The 20,446-nt window shown below is 35.8% G+C and overlaps 1 protein-coding gene across 5 annotated transcripts in view; it reads right to left on the bottom strand.

The window, feature by feature from the left end:
* The window catches only part of ULK4 (unc-51 like kinase 4), a 529,164-nt gene that overhangs the window by 480,304 nt on the left and 28,414 nt on the right, over nucleotides 1-20,446 (bottom strand). For 4 of the 5 annotated variants that reach the window (XM_061195276.1, XM_061195278.1, XM_061195279.1 and 1 more), the window contains exons 10-16: nucleotides 20,258-20,373; nucleotides 20,040-20,109; nucleotides 17,707-17,803; nucleotides 13,534-13,638; nucleotides 10,694-10,754; nucleotides 9,134-9,315; nucleotides 8,202-8,248 (exon numbers count right to left, since the gene is read on the bottom strand). In XM_061195276.1, the coding sequence (XP_061051259.1) occupies nucleotides 8,202-8,248; nucleotides 9,134-9,315; nucleotides 10,694-10,754; nucleotides 13,534-13,638; nucleotides 17,707-17,803; nucleotides 20,040-20,109; nucleotides 20,258-20,373 (678 nt within the window). The remainder of the gene's footprint in view (nucleotides 1-8,201; nucleotides 8,249-9,133; nucleotides 9,316-10,693; nucleotides 10,755-13,533; nucleotides 13,639-17,706; nucleotides 17,804-20,039; nucleotides 20,110-20,257; nucleotides 20,374-20,446) is intronic. The other variant, XM_061195277.1, reaches the window with a different exon arrangement.

Raw genomic sequence — 20,446 nt, 5'->3', positions numbered from 1 at the left:
GGACCATGATGAAAACGAAGTGACCCACAGGTTAAAAAGAATAAAATTTTTATAATCCTAATGTTTAACCTTAAATATTAGTCACAATATTTAACCCTAAATTCTATTCCAAAACAGAATTTTTATAATCCTATAATTTATCCTCAAATTCAAAAGTACATTTTAAATCAAATATAGGCAGCTAGGAAAAAGGACCAATCAGAGAACAAATGAACAAAAACTTGAAAATATGATTGTTGAAATAAAATAGTGATTCTCAGTAAAATGAGCAAGGATAAGTATCAAGCTTGAAAGCTCAAAGGTAAAATCAGGGAAGAGCAGTAAAAGAGAGTTTGGCAGTTCTTCAAAAGGTTGAACACAGAATTACCATATGGCCCAACAATTCCACTACTAGGTATGTACCCAAGAGAAATTAAAACATATGTTCACATAAAACCTTTATACACATGATCAGAGCAGTGTTATTCATAACAGCCAAATGTGGAAGCAACCCAAGTGTCCATTAAAAATGGATACGTGAAATATGGTTTATCCATACAGTGGAATATTATTCAGTCATAAAAAAGAATGAAGTGGGAATTTCCCAGTGGTCCAGTGTTTAGGACTCCCTGCTTTCACTGAAGGGGCCCAAGTTCGATCCCTGGTCAGGGAACTAATATCCCACAAGCCATGTGGCACTGCCAAAAAAAAATGAAGTACTAATACATGCTACAACATGGATGAACCCTGAAAACATTATGCTAAGTGAAAAGATGTCAGTCACAAAAGATCACATTTTGTATATTTATATGAAATATTCAGAATATGCAAATCTATAGACAGAAAGTAGGTTAGCGGTTTCCAGGGACTGAGGGGAAGAGGGTAACAGGTATGAGGTCTCAATGGGTGATGAAAAAGTTCTGGAATTAGATAGTGGTGATACATGCACAACTTTGTGATTACACTAAAAACCGCTGAATTGTACAGTTTTAAAAAGTGAATTTCCATCATATCAGGAAACTAAAAAAGAAAAATCACATGATATCAATATATGCAAAAAAAGCATTTGACAAATTCCAACACCCATTCATGACAAAAACTCAGTAAACTAGGAATAGAGGGAACTTCTTTAACTTGATAAAGACTACCTACAAAAAAAATACAGCTAACATCATATTTAACGGTGATAAACTCAAAATTTTCCCACTAAGATCAGGTACAGGGACTTCCCTGGTGGTCCAGTGGGTAAGACTCCATGCTCCCAATGCAGGGGGCCCGGGTTCAATCCCTGGTCAGGGAATTAGATCCCACATGCATGCCACAACTAAGAGTTCTCGTGCCACAACTAAGAAGCCCACGTGCCGCAACTAAAAAGCCCACGTGCCGCAACTAAGAAGCCCACGTGCCACAACTAAGACCTGGCGCCGCCAAAATAAATAAATAATTAAATATTTAAGGCAAAAAAAAGATCAGGTACAAGACAAGGACATCACCTCTCACCACTATTCCTTTTGAATATCACACTGAAAGCTCCAGGTAATGCAATAAGACAAGAAAAGGAAACAAAAGGCATACAGATTGGGAAGGAAGAAATAAAACTGTTTGCAAATGATATGACTGTCTATACGGAAAATCCTGAAGAATTAACAACAACAAAAAAACCTCCTGGAACTATTAAGTGATTACAGCAAGGTGCAGGATACAAGGTTAATATTTAAAAGTCTTACCAGCAATAAGCTTGCAGAATTTGAAATTAAAAACACAGTACCATTTACATTAGCACCCAATAAGTGAAATATGTAGGAACAAATCTAATAAAATATGTATAATATCTATATGAGGAAAACTACAAAGCTCTATGGAACAAAATCAAAGAAGTAAAGAAATGGAGAGGTATTCCATGTTCATGAATAAGACTCAATATTGTCCTGATGTCAATTCTTCCCAAATTGATCTGTAGATTCGATGTGATTCCAACCAAAATCCCAGCAAGTTATTTTGTGGATACTGACAAACCGATTCTAAGGTTTATATGGAGAGGCAAAAGATCCAGAATAGCCAACAATACTGGAGAAGAGCAACAAAGTTGGAGGACTGATGCTACCTGACTTCAAGACTTACTACAAAGCTACAGTTATCAAGGCAGTGTGGTACTGGCAAAAGAACAAATAGATCAGTGGAACAGAATAGAGAGCCCAGAAATAGACTCACATAATCAAATGATCTATGACAAAGGAGCAAAGGCAACACAATGGAGCAAAGATAGTCTTTTCAACGAATGGTGTTGGAATAACTAGACATCTATAAGAAAAAAAATGAATTTAGACACAGACCTTACACCCGCTCACAAAACTTCAACTCAAAACAGATCACAGACTTAAGTGTAAAATGCAAAACTATAAAACTCCTAGAAGATAACATAGAAAACCTAGATGACCTTGGGTGTAGCAATGACTTTTTATATACAACGACTTTTTATATCATCAAAGGCATGATCCATGAAAGAAATAATTGATAAGCTGGAGTTCATTAAAGTTTATAACTTCTGTTGTGCAAAAGAAATGTTGAGAATGAGAAGATATGCCACAGATTGGAAAAGAATATTTGCAAAAGACCCATCTGATAAAAAACTGTTTTCCAAAATATACAAAGACCTCTTGAAACTCAACAATAAGAAAACAACCTGATGAAAAAATGGGCCAAAGACTTGGACACCTCACCAAAGAGGATATACAGATGGCAAATAAGCATATGAGAAAATGCTCCACACCATATGTCATCAGGGAAATGCAAGTTAAAATAACAAGATACCACTACACACCTATAAAAATAGCCAAAATCCAGAACACTGAAAATACCAAATGCTGGCAAGGATGTGAAGCAACAGAACTCTCATTCATTGTTGATGAAAATACAAAATGGTACAGTCACTTTATAAGACAGTTTGGTGATTTCTTACAAAACTAAATATACTCTTACCACACAATCCAGCAATCAGGCTCCTCAGTATTTACCCAAAGGAGTTGAAAACATACGTCCACATGGATGTTAACAGCAGCTTTACTCATAATTGTCAAAACTTGGAAACAATCAAGATGTGCTTCAGTATGTGAATGGTCAAATAAACTGTGGTACCTGCAGACAATGGGATACTTGGCACTAAAAAGGATGAGCTATCAAGCCATGAAAAGACATGGAGGAACCTTAAATGAATGTTACGAAGTAAAAGAAGCCAATCTGAGAAAACTACATACTTTATGATTCCAACTACATGACATTCTGGAAAAGGAAAAACTATGAAGGTAATAAAAAGTTCAGTGGTTGTCAGAGGGATGAATAGGCAGAACACAGTAGATTTTGGGGGCAGTGGAAATACTCTGTATGATACCATAGTGATGGATACACATCATTATACATTTGTCCAAACCCACAGAATGTACAACACTAAGAAGGAATTGTAATGTAAAGTACAGATTTGGATGATTTTGATGTGTCAATTTAGGATGTACCACTCTGGCAGGGGATATTGATAATTGGAGAGGCGATGCATATGTGGGGTCAGAGGTATGTGGGAAATCTCTGTTCCTTCCCCTTAATTTGCAGTGAACCTAAAACTGCTCTAAAAAATAAACTCAACAAAAACCAAGAAAAGATGAATTTTTTGATATGTGAATTGTATCTCAATAAAAGAGTGAGAAAGCAAAAGAAAATTAAGTCAAGAGACACTAAATTTGGGCTTCCCTGGTGGCGCAATGGTTAAGAATCCACCTGCCAATGCAGGGGACACGGGTTCGAGCCCTGGTCCGGGAAGATCCCACATGCCGTGGAGCAACTAAGCCCGTGTGCCACAATTACTGAGCCTGCGCTTTAGAGCTCATGTGCCACAACTACTGAGCCCACGTGCCACAACTACTGAAGCCCGCGTGCCTAGAGCCCATGCTCCGCAACAAGAGAAGCCACTGCAATGAGAAGCCCGCGCACCACAACGAAGAGTAGCCCCCGCTCGCCGCAACTAGAGAAAGCCCGCACACAGCAACAAAGACCCAACGCAGCCAAAAATAAAAATAAATAAATAATAAATAAATAAATAAGCAAGCAAAAAAAAAAGAGAGAGAGACACAAAATCCCACACCCATCCTACAGGAGTTTCAGGAGCAGAAAAAGGATGAAATAGAGATGAGGAAATCGTGAGGAAATAGGAAAGCGAAAGAAAGGCTGAAGCATTTAACAGACCGACTGGCAAAGCAAATTAGTAAAAAGAGATACCTAGATACATTCTAGTAAAATTTTGCAAGCCTGGAATATAAAGAAAAATTCTTTTTTCACTGAAAAACAAAATCAAACTGGTCACATATAAGAGGAAGAAAAAGTCAGGTTGGCCCCCGAGTCTTCCAGAGCTGCAGCCAGCACATGAGTGAGAAACAAAGCAGCATGGCACAGAGGTGAGTGTGGCCTGAAGGTACAAGAAGGTCTCATTCAGCCTGCTATGCCTCAGCCCCAAAACCACAGGCAGAAAGCTTCAAGGAAGGAGGAACTCCAGAAGCAGAGCCTCTGAGAGATATTCTACTTAAAAAACAAAAAACAAAACAAAACAAAAAACTACCAAATAATGAAATCCCATCAACCAAGAAGTGAAGTAATTCACAAATGGAGAAACTGTATTTTAAAAATTGACGATAAGCATTTACTTTATTAAAGTATCAAACTATACTAAAAATTAGAAAAATCCTTCCTAGAATATAAATATCAAAGGACCCTAAAATAAACCTGAGAAAGAACAAAGTTGAAATCACATATTCTGATTTCAAAACTTACTACAAAGCTATGGTAATCGAGACACTGTGATACTCACATAAAGACAGATTTATAAACCAAGGGAATAGAATAGAGAGCCCAGAAACAAACCCTCAGCATATATAGTCAAATGGTTATCAACAAGAGTGCCAATACCGTTTAATGGGGAGAGGACAGCCTTTTCAACAAATGGTGTTGGGAAAACTGGATATAAACATAACAAAAGAATGAAACTGGACTCTTACCTAACACTGTATAAAAAAAAAACTAACTCAAAATGGGTCAAAAACCTAAATGTAAGAGCTAGAACTATAAAACCCTTAGGAAAAAACAAATGAAAAGATTTATGACATTGGTTTTGCAGTGATTTCTTAGATAGAACACTAAAAGCACAGGCAACAAAAGAAAAAATGAAAAACTAGGTTTCATCACAACTTAAAACTTTATGCAAAGGGCACTATCAGGGTACAAAGGCAACCCACAGAATGGAAGAAAGTATTTGTAAGTCATATACCTAATATGTCGTTAATATCTAGAATACACATAGAACTCCCATAAATAAACAACACAAAACAACCCAATTAGAAAATGGGCAAAGGACCTGAACAGACATTTCTCCAAAGAAGGTGAATAATGGTGCTCAACATTACTAATTAGTGAAATGCAAATCAAAACCACAATGACATATAACTTCATACCCGTTAGGAGAGCTACTATTAAAAAAAAATTGAAAAAAAAAAGGGTTGAAGAGGATGTGGCGAAATCGGAACCCTCATGCATTGCTGGCGGAAATGTAAAATGGTGCAGCCACTGTGCAAAACAGTTATGATGGTATCTCAAGAAGTTGAACATAACATTATCAAATAACCCAGCAATTCCACTCCTAAGTATATACACAAAGAACTGAAAGCAGGGACTCAAACAGGTATTTTTGCACCAATGCTCATAGCAGCACTACTTGCAACAGCCAAAGGTAGAAGCAACCCAAGTGTCCATCAACAAATGAAAAGATAAACTGTGGCATATACATATATGGAATATTATTCAGCCTTAAAAAAGAATGACAGTCTGATACATGCTACAACACAGATGAACTCTGAAAACATTAAGGTAAGTGAAATAAGCCAGACACAAAAGGACAAATGTATGATCCCACTTATATTAAGTACCTACAACAGGGAAATTCATAGAAACAAAAAGTAAAACAAAGGTTATCAGGGACTGGGAGGAGGAGGGATGGGAGTTACTGGTTAATGGGTAAGAGCTTCTGTTCGGAATAATGAAAAAGTTCTGGAAATTGATAGTGACTGTGGTTGCACAACATACGTATCGCAATATACGTAATGCCACTGAACTATACACTTAAAATGGCTAAAATGGTAAATTTTGTTATGTATATTTTATAATTAGTAAAATTTTTTAAATTAAAATATTATGCATTATCTGTGAATTATACCTCAATAAAGTTGATTGGCAAATGCTATAAAATTTGATAAGTATTCACTGTTAAAAGTTCTAACAAAACGGCACTTTTACACACATCGACTGGGAATGCATGTTGATATCATGTTTCTACAGAGCATTTCAGCAATTTATCAGAAGTCACAAAAATATCTATTGCCCTCTACCCATTCGTTCTAATTCTACAAATCTGCCCTTAGGGGAAAAAGCAAAAATAGGCATGAAGATTTAAGCGCAAAGTGTTCATCAATATATTATTTACAATATTATAATACTATCCAAAAATAGGGAAGGGTAAATAAAATGATCAAATATTCATAGCATATAAAAAGAGGCATACCATAAAAAAATCTTAGACAAATAATTAGTGACATTAAAAGAATACATGTTATCAAGTGAAGAGAAACATACAAAATTATATGTTATTTTGTTTTTCTATATGCTGAACAAAGCCAAGGAATAAACATACATACTTCAACAGTGATTGTCCCCCAGCTAAGTTAAAGACCCTTATCATATGCTATCAAGGTGATATGACCCAGGACAGAGAAGGCCTCGTTGGAAGAAGAAGTATTTGAATGGAGAAAGAGAGTAAAAGAAGGCTCCAAGCATAGGGCTTATCTATCCATATTTTCCTCAAATTAAAACTGTTTTACAATTAAACTTAAATCTAAAAAATGGAAAAAAATAGTAGTACCTGGAAAGGATTAAGAATGTCTGTTTTTTAAAAATCAGCAGAGGGCACCCTATTCAAGGATATAACTTGTTTTAGCTGAAGTGCTAAGATTTTTTTTGTTGGTTTCTTTTACAGTGAGCATACCACAATCCTTCTCAAAGTTTAACATGCCCAAAAATGATCTAAAAATCCTATTTTGTAACGCCAGATTTTACCTTGGGAGAGTAACATTAGAAGATACGTAGGAATAATTATCCAAAAAAGCATTTTGTGAACACCTACTGTTTCCCCTATGTTTTGGCAGCATGGAAGAATAATTACTATCCTACCACTGGCACATTTTACAAAACCCGTTCACATTCAAGTTTTCACAAGCTTCTCAACAATAATACAAGATAAGTAGGATTGATAACACCAACTTCCAAACCCCCAAAATACACTAAGCACCCACTAAGAACCAGGCACTGTGCAAGGTATTTCATACACCTACTTCATTCAAAATTTAACTGTAAAGAATATATGTAACTGAATCACTTTGCTGTACACCTGAAACTAACAACATTGTAAATCAACTATACTTCAATTTAAAAAAATTTGATTGTTACCAAAAATTTATGAAGTTGATACACTATCTCTATTTTACAGATGAGTAAACTGACACTCAGCAGTTATAATAATTTGCCTGGGGGCAGATTTGTGAGCTACACCCACATCTGTCTGAATCCAAAGCACTTTCATCATCCCACAAACAGTCCCCCAGAAGCTGAGACTCGGAAAGAGGTAATCAATCATCTGACCAAGTCTCACTGGCAACCAGAGCACAGAGCCTTCTTACACTTTAATGAGCTTTTCACCGAGTATGCTGCCCCCATATAAGCAAGTACACATCCTTCCATCAGGAGTTTACAGATCACAATCTCATTAGATTTTGTAAACCACCTTAAGGAAAGATAAAGTGGCAAGGGAAAACGCTTTAGAAGCATAACTAAATTAAAACACAGGGATAATTGTAAAGTATTTGATAAAGAATATTCAAAAGAGTAACCATTAATAAAGCTTCCAGATGTAGTTTACATAACCTTGGAATTATATTTATAATATTAGGATAAGGACTATTTTGAAATCTTTTTAAATGGACAACTGGGATGCCTACAGCAAGTGCTATGATTCAGAGTCATCATTACTTTAGACGATTTCGTGATAAGAATTTAGGACTATGTGCTTTTGATAAATATATATGTTTTAACTACTTAATAAAATAATAATTTATTAAGATATAAATATTACTTACCTATCCCAGCTTGGAGCTATTCGCAAATGTTGGGTTAGCAACTGGAACTAGAATAAAAAATTAAGATGTATTTCATTCATGAAATGACACAGAAAGTGACCACTAAGTTAACAAATCAAACCTGTATACATATGAAATACAAATCCTGCACCAAGGAAATTAATTATATTCAGTGCTTTTGCATCTTTGTAAAGATAAGATAAAAATAAAAACTAAGAACAAGAACGTTCAGTTTCTCCAACTCAATTATATTCCCTAAATATGCCTCTGCCCCTCACCCCACAAACACACACCAAGTACCAAATAAGGAACTGTAATACTATCCTGGAAGAAAACGAACTTAAATTTTTTCAAGCCAGTTCCCAAACAAAGGCCCACAAGGGAAAATGCCCCAGACCACTGTAACTCCTTTCTGAGGATGACTTCAAAAGCTCTGCCAAATTCCCACGGTTTCATCGATGAATCAAGACGGTCCAAGAAATATCTCCAGGGGAAGAAGGAAAAAGAAAAGTCTTAGAGACTCAGTTCCCCGTTCAGTGTCACATCGGAAACCTTGGAATTTACCAGGAAGACCCAGTAAAAAGAGCCCGTATTCCACGTGGGCAGTTCACTCCAGCAGCTGATGAAAAGACCTCTGTCTTATGATTTCACAGATGAAAAATACCTTACAAGTTAACGTAAAATGCAAGCTGAGCATTACCAAAGGAGTTGTTCAAAATCACTGTCGATTCAACTGCTTTTAGATCTAAGCATTAAACAGAGGACAATTCTGGCAAACCTATCATCTTGATGGGTCACTTTTTTTCACTGTAATTAAATCGTATTAGTATTTTAGCACTTGTTTTAATCTCTACAGAAATAAAAGAGTTACGTGCAGAAGGAGAGCTGCAAGTCCGTGATAGGAGTCTTTACTTCACGACTTAACTACGTACCAGGGGTGAGTGGAGGAGCCTGGTGGCCACCTCCCTGTGCCCGGCCGCCACGCACAAGTAGCAAAGGAGATTCAGCTTGGCTCGGGAGGCCGCTGTGCTCTTCTCGGGGGAGTCGATCTGTGAGCACACTTGTTGCAAAAAGTCGTTCCAATCTTGGTCTTTTAGAAATACTAATTTATCCACTGCAGAGGAAAGAAAATATTAAAAGTGGGGATCATGTGAAAAAGGACTGCTGAGAACATTACCAGAGGAATAAAATGGAACACAGAATGTCAATACCTAAGGTGAGGGCAAACAGAAAATTATAACTTTACACTGTCAAAACCAAAAATACTCCAAAGACGTCACTACTTTTACGTGCTCTTCTATGTTCATCTCTTTTTCACCCCATGGAGACGTTTTGAACTATGTCAATGGAAACCTATGCTTAAAAAAAGAAGGTAGATGCCTAAATTTAGGAGAATGTTCTTGCAACCAAGAACATAACAAAATGCAAACTTAAATAAAACTGTACTATGGAAAAAACAAGATACCCTTTGCATAAATAAAGCAACCTAGCCTTAAAGTACTGGAAAAGCCAAAATTTCTACAGATGTTACAAGGTCCCAGTGAAATTACTAGTAAACATAACTAGGTTAATACAAAGCTGAAATCATCTGGGAGTCCCACCTCCAAACCCCTATACAAACAAAAGACAAAAACTGGGAAATGAAATGCCAGCTAAAATTAACATAGTTTCACCTAATCTCTATATTTGAACAAAATAAGCTGTAACAATAATTTCCTAAAATAATTCAAAGTAAAGGGGGAAAGGGACGGATTATTTTGAGATAGTTTTCCTCTAAGTTTTCATAAATAGTGCTTCTACTTGGAATAGTTTATTTAAATTTGAACATATGTTGTTTATTTTGAATTTACTTTGATTTGATTTCAAATCATAGATTCTACTCTAGCTATAATGAATTTTTCCAGATCTAGTTTAACAGCTTAAAATATAACTTATCAAACAAAATACATCAAAATTGAAGGTATAAGAAAAATTCTTATACTCACCCTAAGTAAGACTTTCTGTTAGGGGAAAGGAAATGTAACAATCAACCTTTAAGTATCTCCAGTCCTACATCAACCCCACAAAAGTGAACCATCTGACCCTGATCTCAACTGCCCTACTCCCTCAAGTAGAATCTCGATTCTTCATTGTGGTTTCCAACCCTCCGTACCCATAAGAGCACCATTAATGTTGGAAATTCAACTGGCTTTACAAGGGAAAGGACAGGAGAAGGGCCCACCCATTCAACAGGAAAACTCGCCCAGTTTCATAGGAACTTTCCCACTTACAAGAGTACTGAGCAGCCTAGAGCCAGCTGAGTAAGGTCAAACGTTGGCTCAAATGGATTACAGGTTGTTTATAATTTATACAGTGTCTCAAGAATATAGCCAGTTGGCAAGAAAATAAAAATTTAGCTACTCATAAATAAAATATTCCATTTGCTATTAAATTTCATATTTGTATTTGTCTGCCATGAATCTACGTGCTTGATAAGCCCTTTATGATCGTACCTGAATGTGCTGGTAGATGCAATATTTTTGGATCATATTTAATTGGTGGTTGTTTCATTATCTGTGGTTAAAAAAACAAAACAAAACCTTTTAAGATGGGTATCTATCTCCTGATATGTCTCCTATATCAGATTATAAATCAATGCGGACAGAAAAGAACACTGTAAAATTTATCACCAAAAAGAATAAGCATTCAACAAAGCCCTTTCAGATTAAAATATACAAATATAGGTAAAAATGTATAAAATAAAATCATTTCAATTGATATCTTCAATAAAACAAAGCTTCATGGAAAAGGGTCACCCTATCCTGGCTTATTCTTAGGCTAATTTACCTCTAGGTTAGAAATTTACTCACTCAACAAATATTTATTGGATACCTGCCAGGGTGAGGCACTATGCTAAGTGCTAAGGGGGATACAAAGACATAAAAGACATGATCCTACTGCCAGAGAGCTGACACACTGGTTAGAAAGATAAGACAAACATCTGTGAAACAACAGAAAAACATGAAATATTTAAATTAGAATGCAAAACAGGCGGGACGTAATTACAGACAAAATACTTAGGAGAAATGTTTCTAAAAAGATAGAGAATCAGAAAGGACTTTAGGTTGATGTGGTCAGGGCAGGGTTTATGGAAGACCTGGAAAGTGGCATGAGGTCTTGAAGAGTGGTTAGGACTTGATGATTGAATTGGCGAAGATACAATTTCATGAATAGGAAAGCACACGATTTCCTTGAGCAAAGTGAGGAAAACGTATAGCAGCTGGATCCATGAGTTTGGAATAGCTGGGGTACTTCAACATGATACTTTTAATTAAAAAATTCAACCATCAAACTTCCCTGGTGGCGCAGTGGTTAAGAATCCTCCTGCCAGTGCAGGGGACACGGGTTCAAGCCCTGGTCTGGGAATATCCCACATGTTGCGGAGCAACTAAGCCCGCGAGCCACAACTACTGAGCCCGAATGCCACAACTACTGAGCCCGAGTGCCACAACTACTGAAGCCCGTGCACCTAGAGCCCATGCTCCGCAACAAAGAGAAGCCACTACAATGAGAAACCTGCACTCCGCAATGAGGAGTAGCCCCTGCTTGCCACAACTACAGAAAGCCCGCATGCAGCAACGAAGACCCAATGCAGCCAAAAATAATTTTAAAAAAATTTCAACCATCATTTCTATGTCTAACTTCTCCAAAACCTCTCTATAGAGCATCTTTTAAACTTCTGCTGGCAGTATTCTCACCAAAAATGCATATCCTCATTCTAATTATGAGAAACACTTAGGCAAACCCAAATAGAGGGACATTCTACAAAATATTAATACCTGCCCAGTACTCTTCAAAGTGTCAAGGTCATGAGAGACAAGGAAAGAATAAGAAATTACCACATGACTGTGAAGGACAAGGACAGATTGGATCAAATTAAGGAGGCATAAAAACCAACTGTAACATGGGATCCTGGAACATAAGAAGAAGGGCACTGGTGGCACAACTGATGAAATTCAAATCAGTTCATCAGTTAATAGCACTGTACCAATGTCAATCCCCTGGTTTTGCTAACAGTACTGTGTTCCTGTACAATATTAACACTAAGAGAAGCTGGGTAAAAGGTATACAGTAAGTCTACTATTTTTGAACCTTTAAGTCTAAAATTAGTTCAAAATTAAAAGTTAAAAAAAAAACTTCTAAGTTTTCCCAGAAACAACTAAGTGTGGTTATAAAAAGAAAGAAATACAGAATATGGTCAAAAGATAGCACAAATTGTTCTAGAAGTTCCACTGGGAAAATGCCCTGTTACACATTACATTTGGTATAATATACAGTTACTCTGCCAGATACCTGAATGCATAAAAAGAGATAGCTCCATTATGAAAAGTAGCTGAGTAATCTATATTAAATGTTGTTTATCTAGTAAATAAACATTCGTCTAAGAAGCCTTTTGTTCCAAACTATAGAAACGTCCCCAGTGAGATGAAACAGTCATAAATTAATAAAGAAAAAGACATTTTAAAAAGGAAGAAAATAAAAATGCATAATAGGTGGTGAAATGTGTGTTGGAGCTGGAAATCAACAGAAAACAGAGGAACTGAGAAATTAATTTTCTTTTCCAAGGAGAGTACTCATCATTCCCTACTAATACAGTATCATATTCCAAAGATGTGAAGCAATGAAAATCCCACTGGGTTAGAAGTACATTGTAACCATGACTCCCCAAGCTCCCCGTGTCTCCCCATCATCTGCCCTGCAATCCTGACAACCTATGAGAGGTGTGGTCTCTCTGTGATCTGCCCACCACCCCAGTCTGGTGAGCGCTGCTCTCTGATATCTGCCTTCACAACACATCAGCGAGGAGAATGTCTGGAGTAATTCACCTAAGTATGGAGAAATGAAGGGACTGAGGCTAAGGTCTGAGGTCTAGAAGTCAGCAGCCACTCTCCAGCTCATGTACTGACAGGCAGAGCTGCTGCAAAGGGGGAAGAAAACTTACCCTTCCAGTGAAAGAGAGGGTGATGCAGGAAGAGGAGAGGGTTACAGAAAGGGTGAGGGTTAGGAATGTAGACACGCGGCAAGAAAGAAAGAAAAGCAGACGACAACAAGAACAGGAGAGAAAATAAGGCAAAGAAGGGACTTCCCTAGTGGTCCAGCGGTTAAGACTCTGCGCTTCCACTGAAAGGGGGCGTGGATTCAATCCCTGGTCGGGGAACTAAGATCCCACATGCAGCGTGGCCAAAAAATAAATAAATAAATTTTTTTAAAAAAGGAAAATAAGGCAAAGAATACTGGGAATGGAAACATCACCCAGATTTCAGCCCTCGGTTGTTAGGGTGCCTTCCCGCACCTTCGGATTGTCAATAATTGGGGTGATGACAAGATCTGAGTCTGTGTAGATAAGCTCTCTCATCCGGGACTCCAGTTCCTGCTGACTCAGGTGTCCACTTGTAATCTGAAACAAGAACAAATATTAGACCCGGTTTCTGTGACTAGTGAAAAGCTTTAAAAGACGGAGCTAGTAAGATGCTGAGTAGACTCCACGGAAAAAGGTCACCTGTATCAATGGACCTCCACTGCTATTCAAAACACTTCCACAGACAGTCTCATCTGATCTTCACAAAAATCCTAAATCTAGTGTATCATTATTCCCATTTTTACAGATGAAAAAAACAAGGCTCAGAGAAAGTAACTGACTTGCTTGTGTTTACCAGGACGGCTGGTTAGAACTAGAAAACAGATCTTCTATAGTTTGATATTCTAAACTATGATGAGACAAATTGGTCTTTCAATTACCACCATGGTTGTTATCTTTCATCTACCAAAACTTAATCAGCTTATTTCTGCTTTACAGAATATTCAATATGAAGTTTAAACTACAGCATAAAAAAATTTCAAGCTGAAGTACTGACCTGTTATATAAGTATTAAACACCCATATCTTTACAAATCCTAGTTAAAGTGGAATTGACACATAATGAAAATGAATAACTAGATGTTCCCCATCAGTTATTCAAGATGTTTCTTTGTGCTCTCCTTAAACTTAACTTTTATTCCTAGTGCTATGCCTTAGTATTTCACATCAGAAGAAAAAAAAAAAAAGAGGATTTATGCATTAAGAACTTCCACTGAAACTCTGACTGAAAAAATGCTAACCAGAACATCAAATCAGTGAAGTGAAAAATAAGTAGAAAAAGAAATGATCCAAAACTAAGGTAGGGACAGAATAATTAGCTAACAAAGTTCCTGGAAGCCACAACAACCCTTCTTCAACTTAGAAGACAGACATATTAAAAATACATGAAGAATAAGTAAGGAGGAACTTTTGTAAAAAATGTGTTTAAAAAAAATTTAAGAACACGGACTTGCAAAACAGATAAACTTGAAAGAAAAGCCGAAATGAAGTCAACTGAAAAACTTTTACAATAATCTAAAAATGAGTAAGGTAGACCAATTAGAAAATTATATGTAGAAATTAATTTCATATACATAAAGTGAATATATGCACAAAAACAGGTTATAAAAATACAATATCCCATTCACAATAGCAAAAAATAAGCTGTTAAATAAAATGCTCAGGAATAAACTAAGTAATCAAAAATTGCAATGAGGTCTTACATATTAAATGAAAAAATTAAGTCATAAAATTATGTCCCCTTGTTTAAAAATGAACAAACAGGGGCTTCCCTGGTGGCGCAGTGGTTAAGACTCCGCCTGCCAATGCAGGGGACACAGGTTCAAGCCCTGGTCCAGGAAGATCCCACATGCTGCGGGGCAACTGAGCCTGTGCGCCACAACTACTGAGCCTGTGCTCTAGAGCCCGTGCTCCGCAACAAGAGAAGCCCCTGCTCGCCACAACTAGAGAAAGCCCATGCGCAGCAACGAAGACCCAACGCAGCTAGTAAACAAACTTAGAAATTTATTTTAAAAAATTATAAAACATAAGCTCCCTTACTTATATAATTAGTGCTTAAATATTCTCAATAAAATGATTACATACACTCCTCTACAATAAACATCTGGCAGAAGAAATTCAACATCTATCGCATTTCAGAATGCATTTTTTACTTTTACACTGATTTTCTCACATATAACCAAACAATTATTAGCACAGTGAGATTTTATTACAACCTATTTACATTTCATTTCAATACAAAATTAAGTTTCACATGGTTCGAATGCATTTCACATTACATAAAAAATACAGCAACAACTGCAATAAGTACAATAAAAGATAACTTGGTAAATTTTTTACTTCAAAATATTTCTGCATTCAAAAAAACTATGATTGAAAGAAATTAAAGAATACCTAAATAAATAAAAAGACATCCCATGTTTGTGGAAGAAAACTTTATATTGTTAGCATGGCGATAGTCCTCAAATTGACCTAGAGATTCAACACAATTGCTGTCACAATCCCAGCTGGCTTCTTTGCAGAAACTGATGAACTGATCCTAAAATTCATATGGAAATGCAAGAGACCCAGAATAGCCAAAAACAAAAAACTTTGAAAAAGAACAGTCAGGAATCATACTTCCTAATTTCAGAACTTACTAAAAAGCCACAGTGATTAAGACACTGTGCTAGTAGCATGACAAAAGACATATCAATCAATGGAATAGAACTGAGAGCCCAGAAGTAAACCTTCACATTTATAGTTAATTAATATTCAACAAGAATTCCAAGACATTATTTAATGTCTTGGGGAAAGAAGAGCCTTCTCAACAAACAGTGCTGAGGCAACTGGATATCCACATGCAAAACAAAGAAGCTGGACCCCCTACCTCATGCCATATGCAAAAATTAACTCAAAATGGATTACAGACCTAAATGTAAGAGCTAAGCATAGAAATAAACCTTCATGACCTTACAGTAGGCAACTGTTTCTTAGTTATGTCACCAAGAGTACACAGGCAACAACAAACACATGAAAAAGATAATTTGGTCTACATCAGAATTTAAAACCTTTGTGCTTCAAAGGACACCATCAAGAAAGTGAAAGGACAATTCACAGAACGGGAGAAAATGTTTATAAATCATATATCTGTAATATATAAAGAACTCCTACAACTGAATAATGGGCAAAAGGTTTGAATAGACATTCTTCCAAAGAAAATATACAAACGGCCAATAAGCACATGAAAAGATGCTCAACATCATTAGCCAACAGGGAAATGAAAATTAAAACTACAGTGAGATATAATTTCACACCTACTAGGATGGCTGTAACCAAAAAGAGACAATGCAGCACTATTCACAATAACCAAAAGGTGGAAGCAACCCAAGTGTGCATCGAAAGATGAATTAATAAATTGGTACATACACAGAATGGAATATTATTCAGACTTAAAAAGGAATGAAATTCCTGATACATGCTACAACATGGATGGATCATGAAGACATTATGCTAAGTGAAATAAGGCAGATACAAAAGGACAAATATTGTATGATTCCACTTATATAAGGTTACTAGGCAAATTCATAGAAGCAGAAAGTAGAACAGTGGTTGCCAGGGGTTGGGGTTGGGGGGAGGGATGGGTAGGGGGGAATGGATAGTGGTGATGGTTACATAACAGTGTGAATGTACTTATGCCACCAATGCCACCAAACTGTACACTTAAAAATGGTTAAAAAGGTAAATTTTATGTAATGTGTATTTTACCACGCTTTTTTAAAAGACATAATAACAAGTTTTGGTGAGGATGTGCAAAAATTGGACCCCTCATACACTGGTGCTGAGAATGTATAATGGTACAGCTGCTTTGGAAAACAATTTGGCAGTTCTTCAAAAGGTTAAAAACAGTTACCATATGATGCAGCATAGTACACACACCCACACAAAGATGTACACAAATGTTCATTGCAGCATTACTCAGAATAGCCAAAAGGGGAAACCCATCCAAATGTCCACAAATGGATGAATGGAAAAATAAAATGTGGTATATACAACAGAATATTATTGGGCAGTAAAAAGGAATATAGTATTGATACATGGTACAATTTGGATGAATCTTAAAAACATTACATTAAGTGAAAAAAGCCAGTCACAAAAGATCACATATTGTATGATCCCATTTACATGAAATGTCCGGGATAGGCATATTTATAAAGACAGAAAGTAGATTAGTGGTTGCCTCAGGCAAGAGGGTAGAGAAACTGGAAGAAAACAGGAGTGACTGCTAATGAGTACAGGGCTTCTTTGCGGGATGATGAGCATTCTAAAATTGACTGTGCTGATGACTGCATAACTCTGTGACTATGCTAAAAGCCCCTGAATTATACACTTTAAATGGGTGAATTATATGGTGTGTCAATTATATCTCAACAAAGCTGTTATCAAAAAAACACCTATGAAGCACCTCTCTCTTAAGAGTACTTACTAGAAAAACCAGTGATAATCAAGGAAGATGACTTAGTTGTAAATTTTGCAATTAAAAACATAGTTCAGAGATTAACTTGCAATTATTCTTCTGAGTCTCTGTATCCTACGTAAAAAGAAAAAAGAAAATCCCATCTCTGCTTACCTTGGTCAAGGGAGAAGTCTTCTGTGGAGAATTCTGAGTCATAGCCTCACCAGGATTTAATGCCACTGCAGTGCTGGTTCTTGGAGTAGGACGAGAACTGAAAAATGCACACCAGTTAACATTACTCACATTTCAGAAACTTTATCCTGTTTACTATTTTCTGGGTTAAAAAACATGTCTCATGAAAAACGGTAGAATATGATGATTCTATGTGATCTCGTTAGATTTTAAAAACTTTAAACTCTAATTTGTGTTTATGACACTAATTTTTTTAATGTCAATATTATGCCATAGAAAAATATATATATATATGTGTGTCATCTTGGGCATGTTACTTAACTTCTTGTCTCATATGTAAAATGGGATAGTAGTAGTATTGTTGGGAAATTATGTGAGATAGTATATGTAATGTAGAGCACTTAGAATGGTATATGGTTCAACCAAAGACTATATATGTGTTTGCTTTCTTCATGGTATTTTATTGTGTATATGCAATATAATTAATTTAGCTAGTTTCCCATTGATCAATGTATAGCATTTTCAATTCCTCTGCTATTCCAATGTTGTTGTCAATATCCTTACATATCCATTACCATTGGGAAAAAAAAAAAAAAAAGATAGTCTCCTTATTTTTCTCCTAAAAGATTAGCTTTTCATATTTAGATTTTCATTATTCTTATGGTTGTCTGATTTTTGTATTTGGTTTGTATTAGAAATCTATGACTATTCCCACTGCCACCCTTAAGTAAAATAAATCACCCTTAAATAAAATAAAATAAATCCCAAAAGTTAGCTACGGTGTTAGAAGTTAGGACAGTGGTCACATTTAAGGAAGAAAGAAAGGTATAATTATATTTACTGATCAGGGTGGTAGGTGTGTTCACTTTGCTGATATACAATGAGCTACAAACTAATGATCTGTACATTTTTCTGTATACATGTTGTAGTGGTGTGCTAAAGCTGGTTCACCCTAGTTCATGAGGGCCAATTGTTAAACAGGAATTTGTGAGTCAAGTGTCAAACTGTTGGTAGCTTAAAATTAACCATTAAGAGAGTATTTACATCATTAATTTAACAAAAATTACAAATGAGCCATTTTTCTTTTCCCAAACTGCATGTATTTCTGTTATACTGCAATAAAAAAAGTTTAAAAAAAAAAAAAAAAAAAACTTTTCAAAGTAATTTCCTGGGTAATTGTTTTTTTTATTTGGAGCTTCTATGCTATATACAGTATTTTCTGTTTTAACCAGAAACCTAAAAAAAAAGATTTTATTTTTTTAATGTCTGCTGATCTAGGCAGGATTAACATAATAAAATAGAACAGATATTCTACAAAGCATAGACAATGTTTACAATTTTATTTCATAAAATGTTTGAAATGGAAAATTACCTTGGTACCTACTTAAGCAACAAGTTATATTCTGCATCTATTTTTAATGATTCCTCCTACACTTATCAATGGCTGCCATACTCTGTGGACCACTCCATTACACCCAGGTCTCTGATTTTGAGTTTTCTGCATTTTAAGAAATTCTTCCATTCAGATCATTATGGTCTCTTTTGATGAATTCCTTCAAATTTCCAAATATCACCCCTCCTTCATTTACTTGCCTTTTTATTCATTCATTAAACAAGGACTTACTTAGGTCATAAAATATACCAGAGATTGTACAAAATTTTTTTTAAAAAACTGAATTTAAAATGCCTAGGATATATATAAATAAATTTAACATGCTTTATATTTAAATATGAGTAAAACAAATCAGGAAATTTTAGTTTTTCATTATAACCCCTATGTCATGAAATTAAACTATTTCTCTATGAGACTAAAACTATAAATAAAATATAACACAATATTTACACATTAATAAAATTTTAAATACACTGGTCTTAATCACTTTAAATACCATTCTGATTTTATTATTTCAATGATTGCAAATATTGTTTAAGCCTCCCAGATAAAACGACATTTAAGTAAAAACACAGCCTGTTCTTTTTCTATAAGTCTTTATCTAAATAAAGCTGGAGTTCTGAAATTTTAAATTCAATTTTATTTGAAGTAGAAGTACAAAATGAAAAAGTTTTAATTAACCCTTATAAATAGGAAAAATAAGGTGGTTTGGTTAAAATTTTTTAAAAATACATAGCAAAGTCTACATTCCATTGGCCAGCACTTAACAGAAACTTTGAAAGTAGAGAGTGAGACTGGAATTTGCATTTATCCCTGTCCTTTATTTCTGTGTAACATGGTTTACCAGCCAGACAACAGACACTTTAAGAAGATTTCACTTTCATCTCCCATGGATCCCTTACTGCTCTGTCATTTTACATACCTGAGAAGAAACATGGACTCATTCAATTGACCCCCAAGAGTGCTCTTAGGCCGCAACTCAGATGGATTTTCTGTGGCAGAAAGGTAAAACAATATCCATCAATGAACAAAAATATGAGCAGGGCACGACGTACACAGAGATTTAAAGAGGAAGGTAACACAAATTAGGAACCCTCAGAAATAGCATTCTGAGTTCAGTAGTGCCAAATGAAAGCTCACCTAGTCTGAAGGCATGACTGGGCTGCTGACCACTCTTCTCCCCTTTTGCTTGTCCACAATGAGGGCTCTTCAGAAGCTCCTTGGAATCTTGTGACCCAGAATACTCCAGGTTTCTGCTGTTCAACAATAGAAACCCAACACAATCAAGCTTACTACTGAGCTTTCTGTAGAGTTTTCTCTGTCAAACAA

The sequence above is a fragment of the Eubalaena glacialis genome, chromosome 7 (assembly GCF_028564815.1).
Source record: "Eubalaena glacialis isolate mEubGla1 chromosome 7, mEubGla1.1.hap2.+ XY, whole genome shotgun sequence".
Taxonomy (NCBI): Eukaryota; Metazoa; Chordata; class Mammalia; order Artiodactyla; family Balaenidae; genus Eubalaena; species Eubalaena glacialis.
The sequence above is the reverse complement of the archived record's forward strand: the minus strand, read 5'-3'. Positions and strand labels throughout refer to the sequence as shown.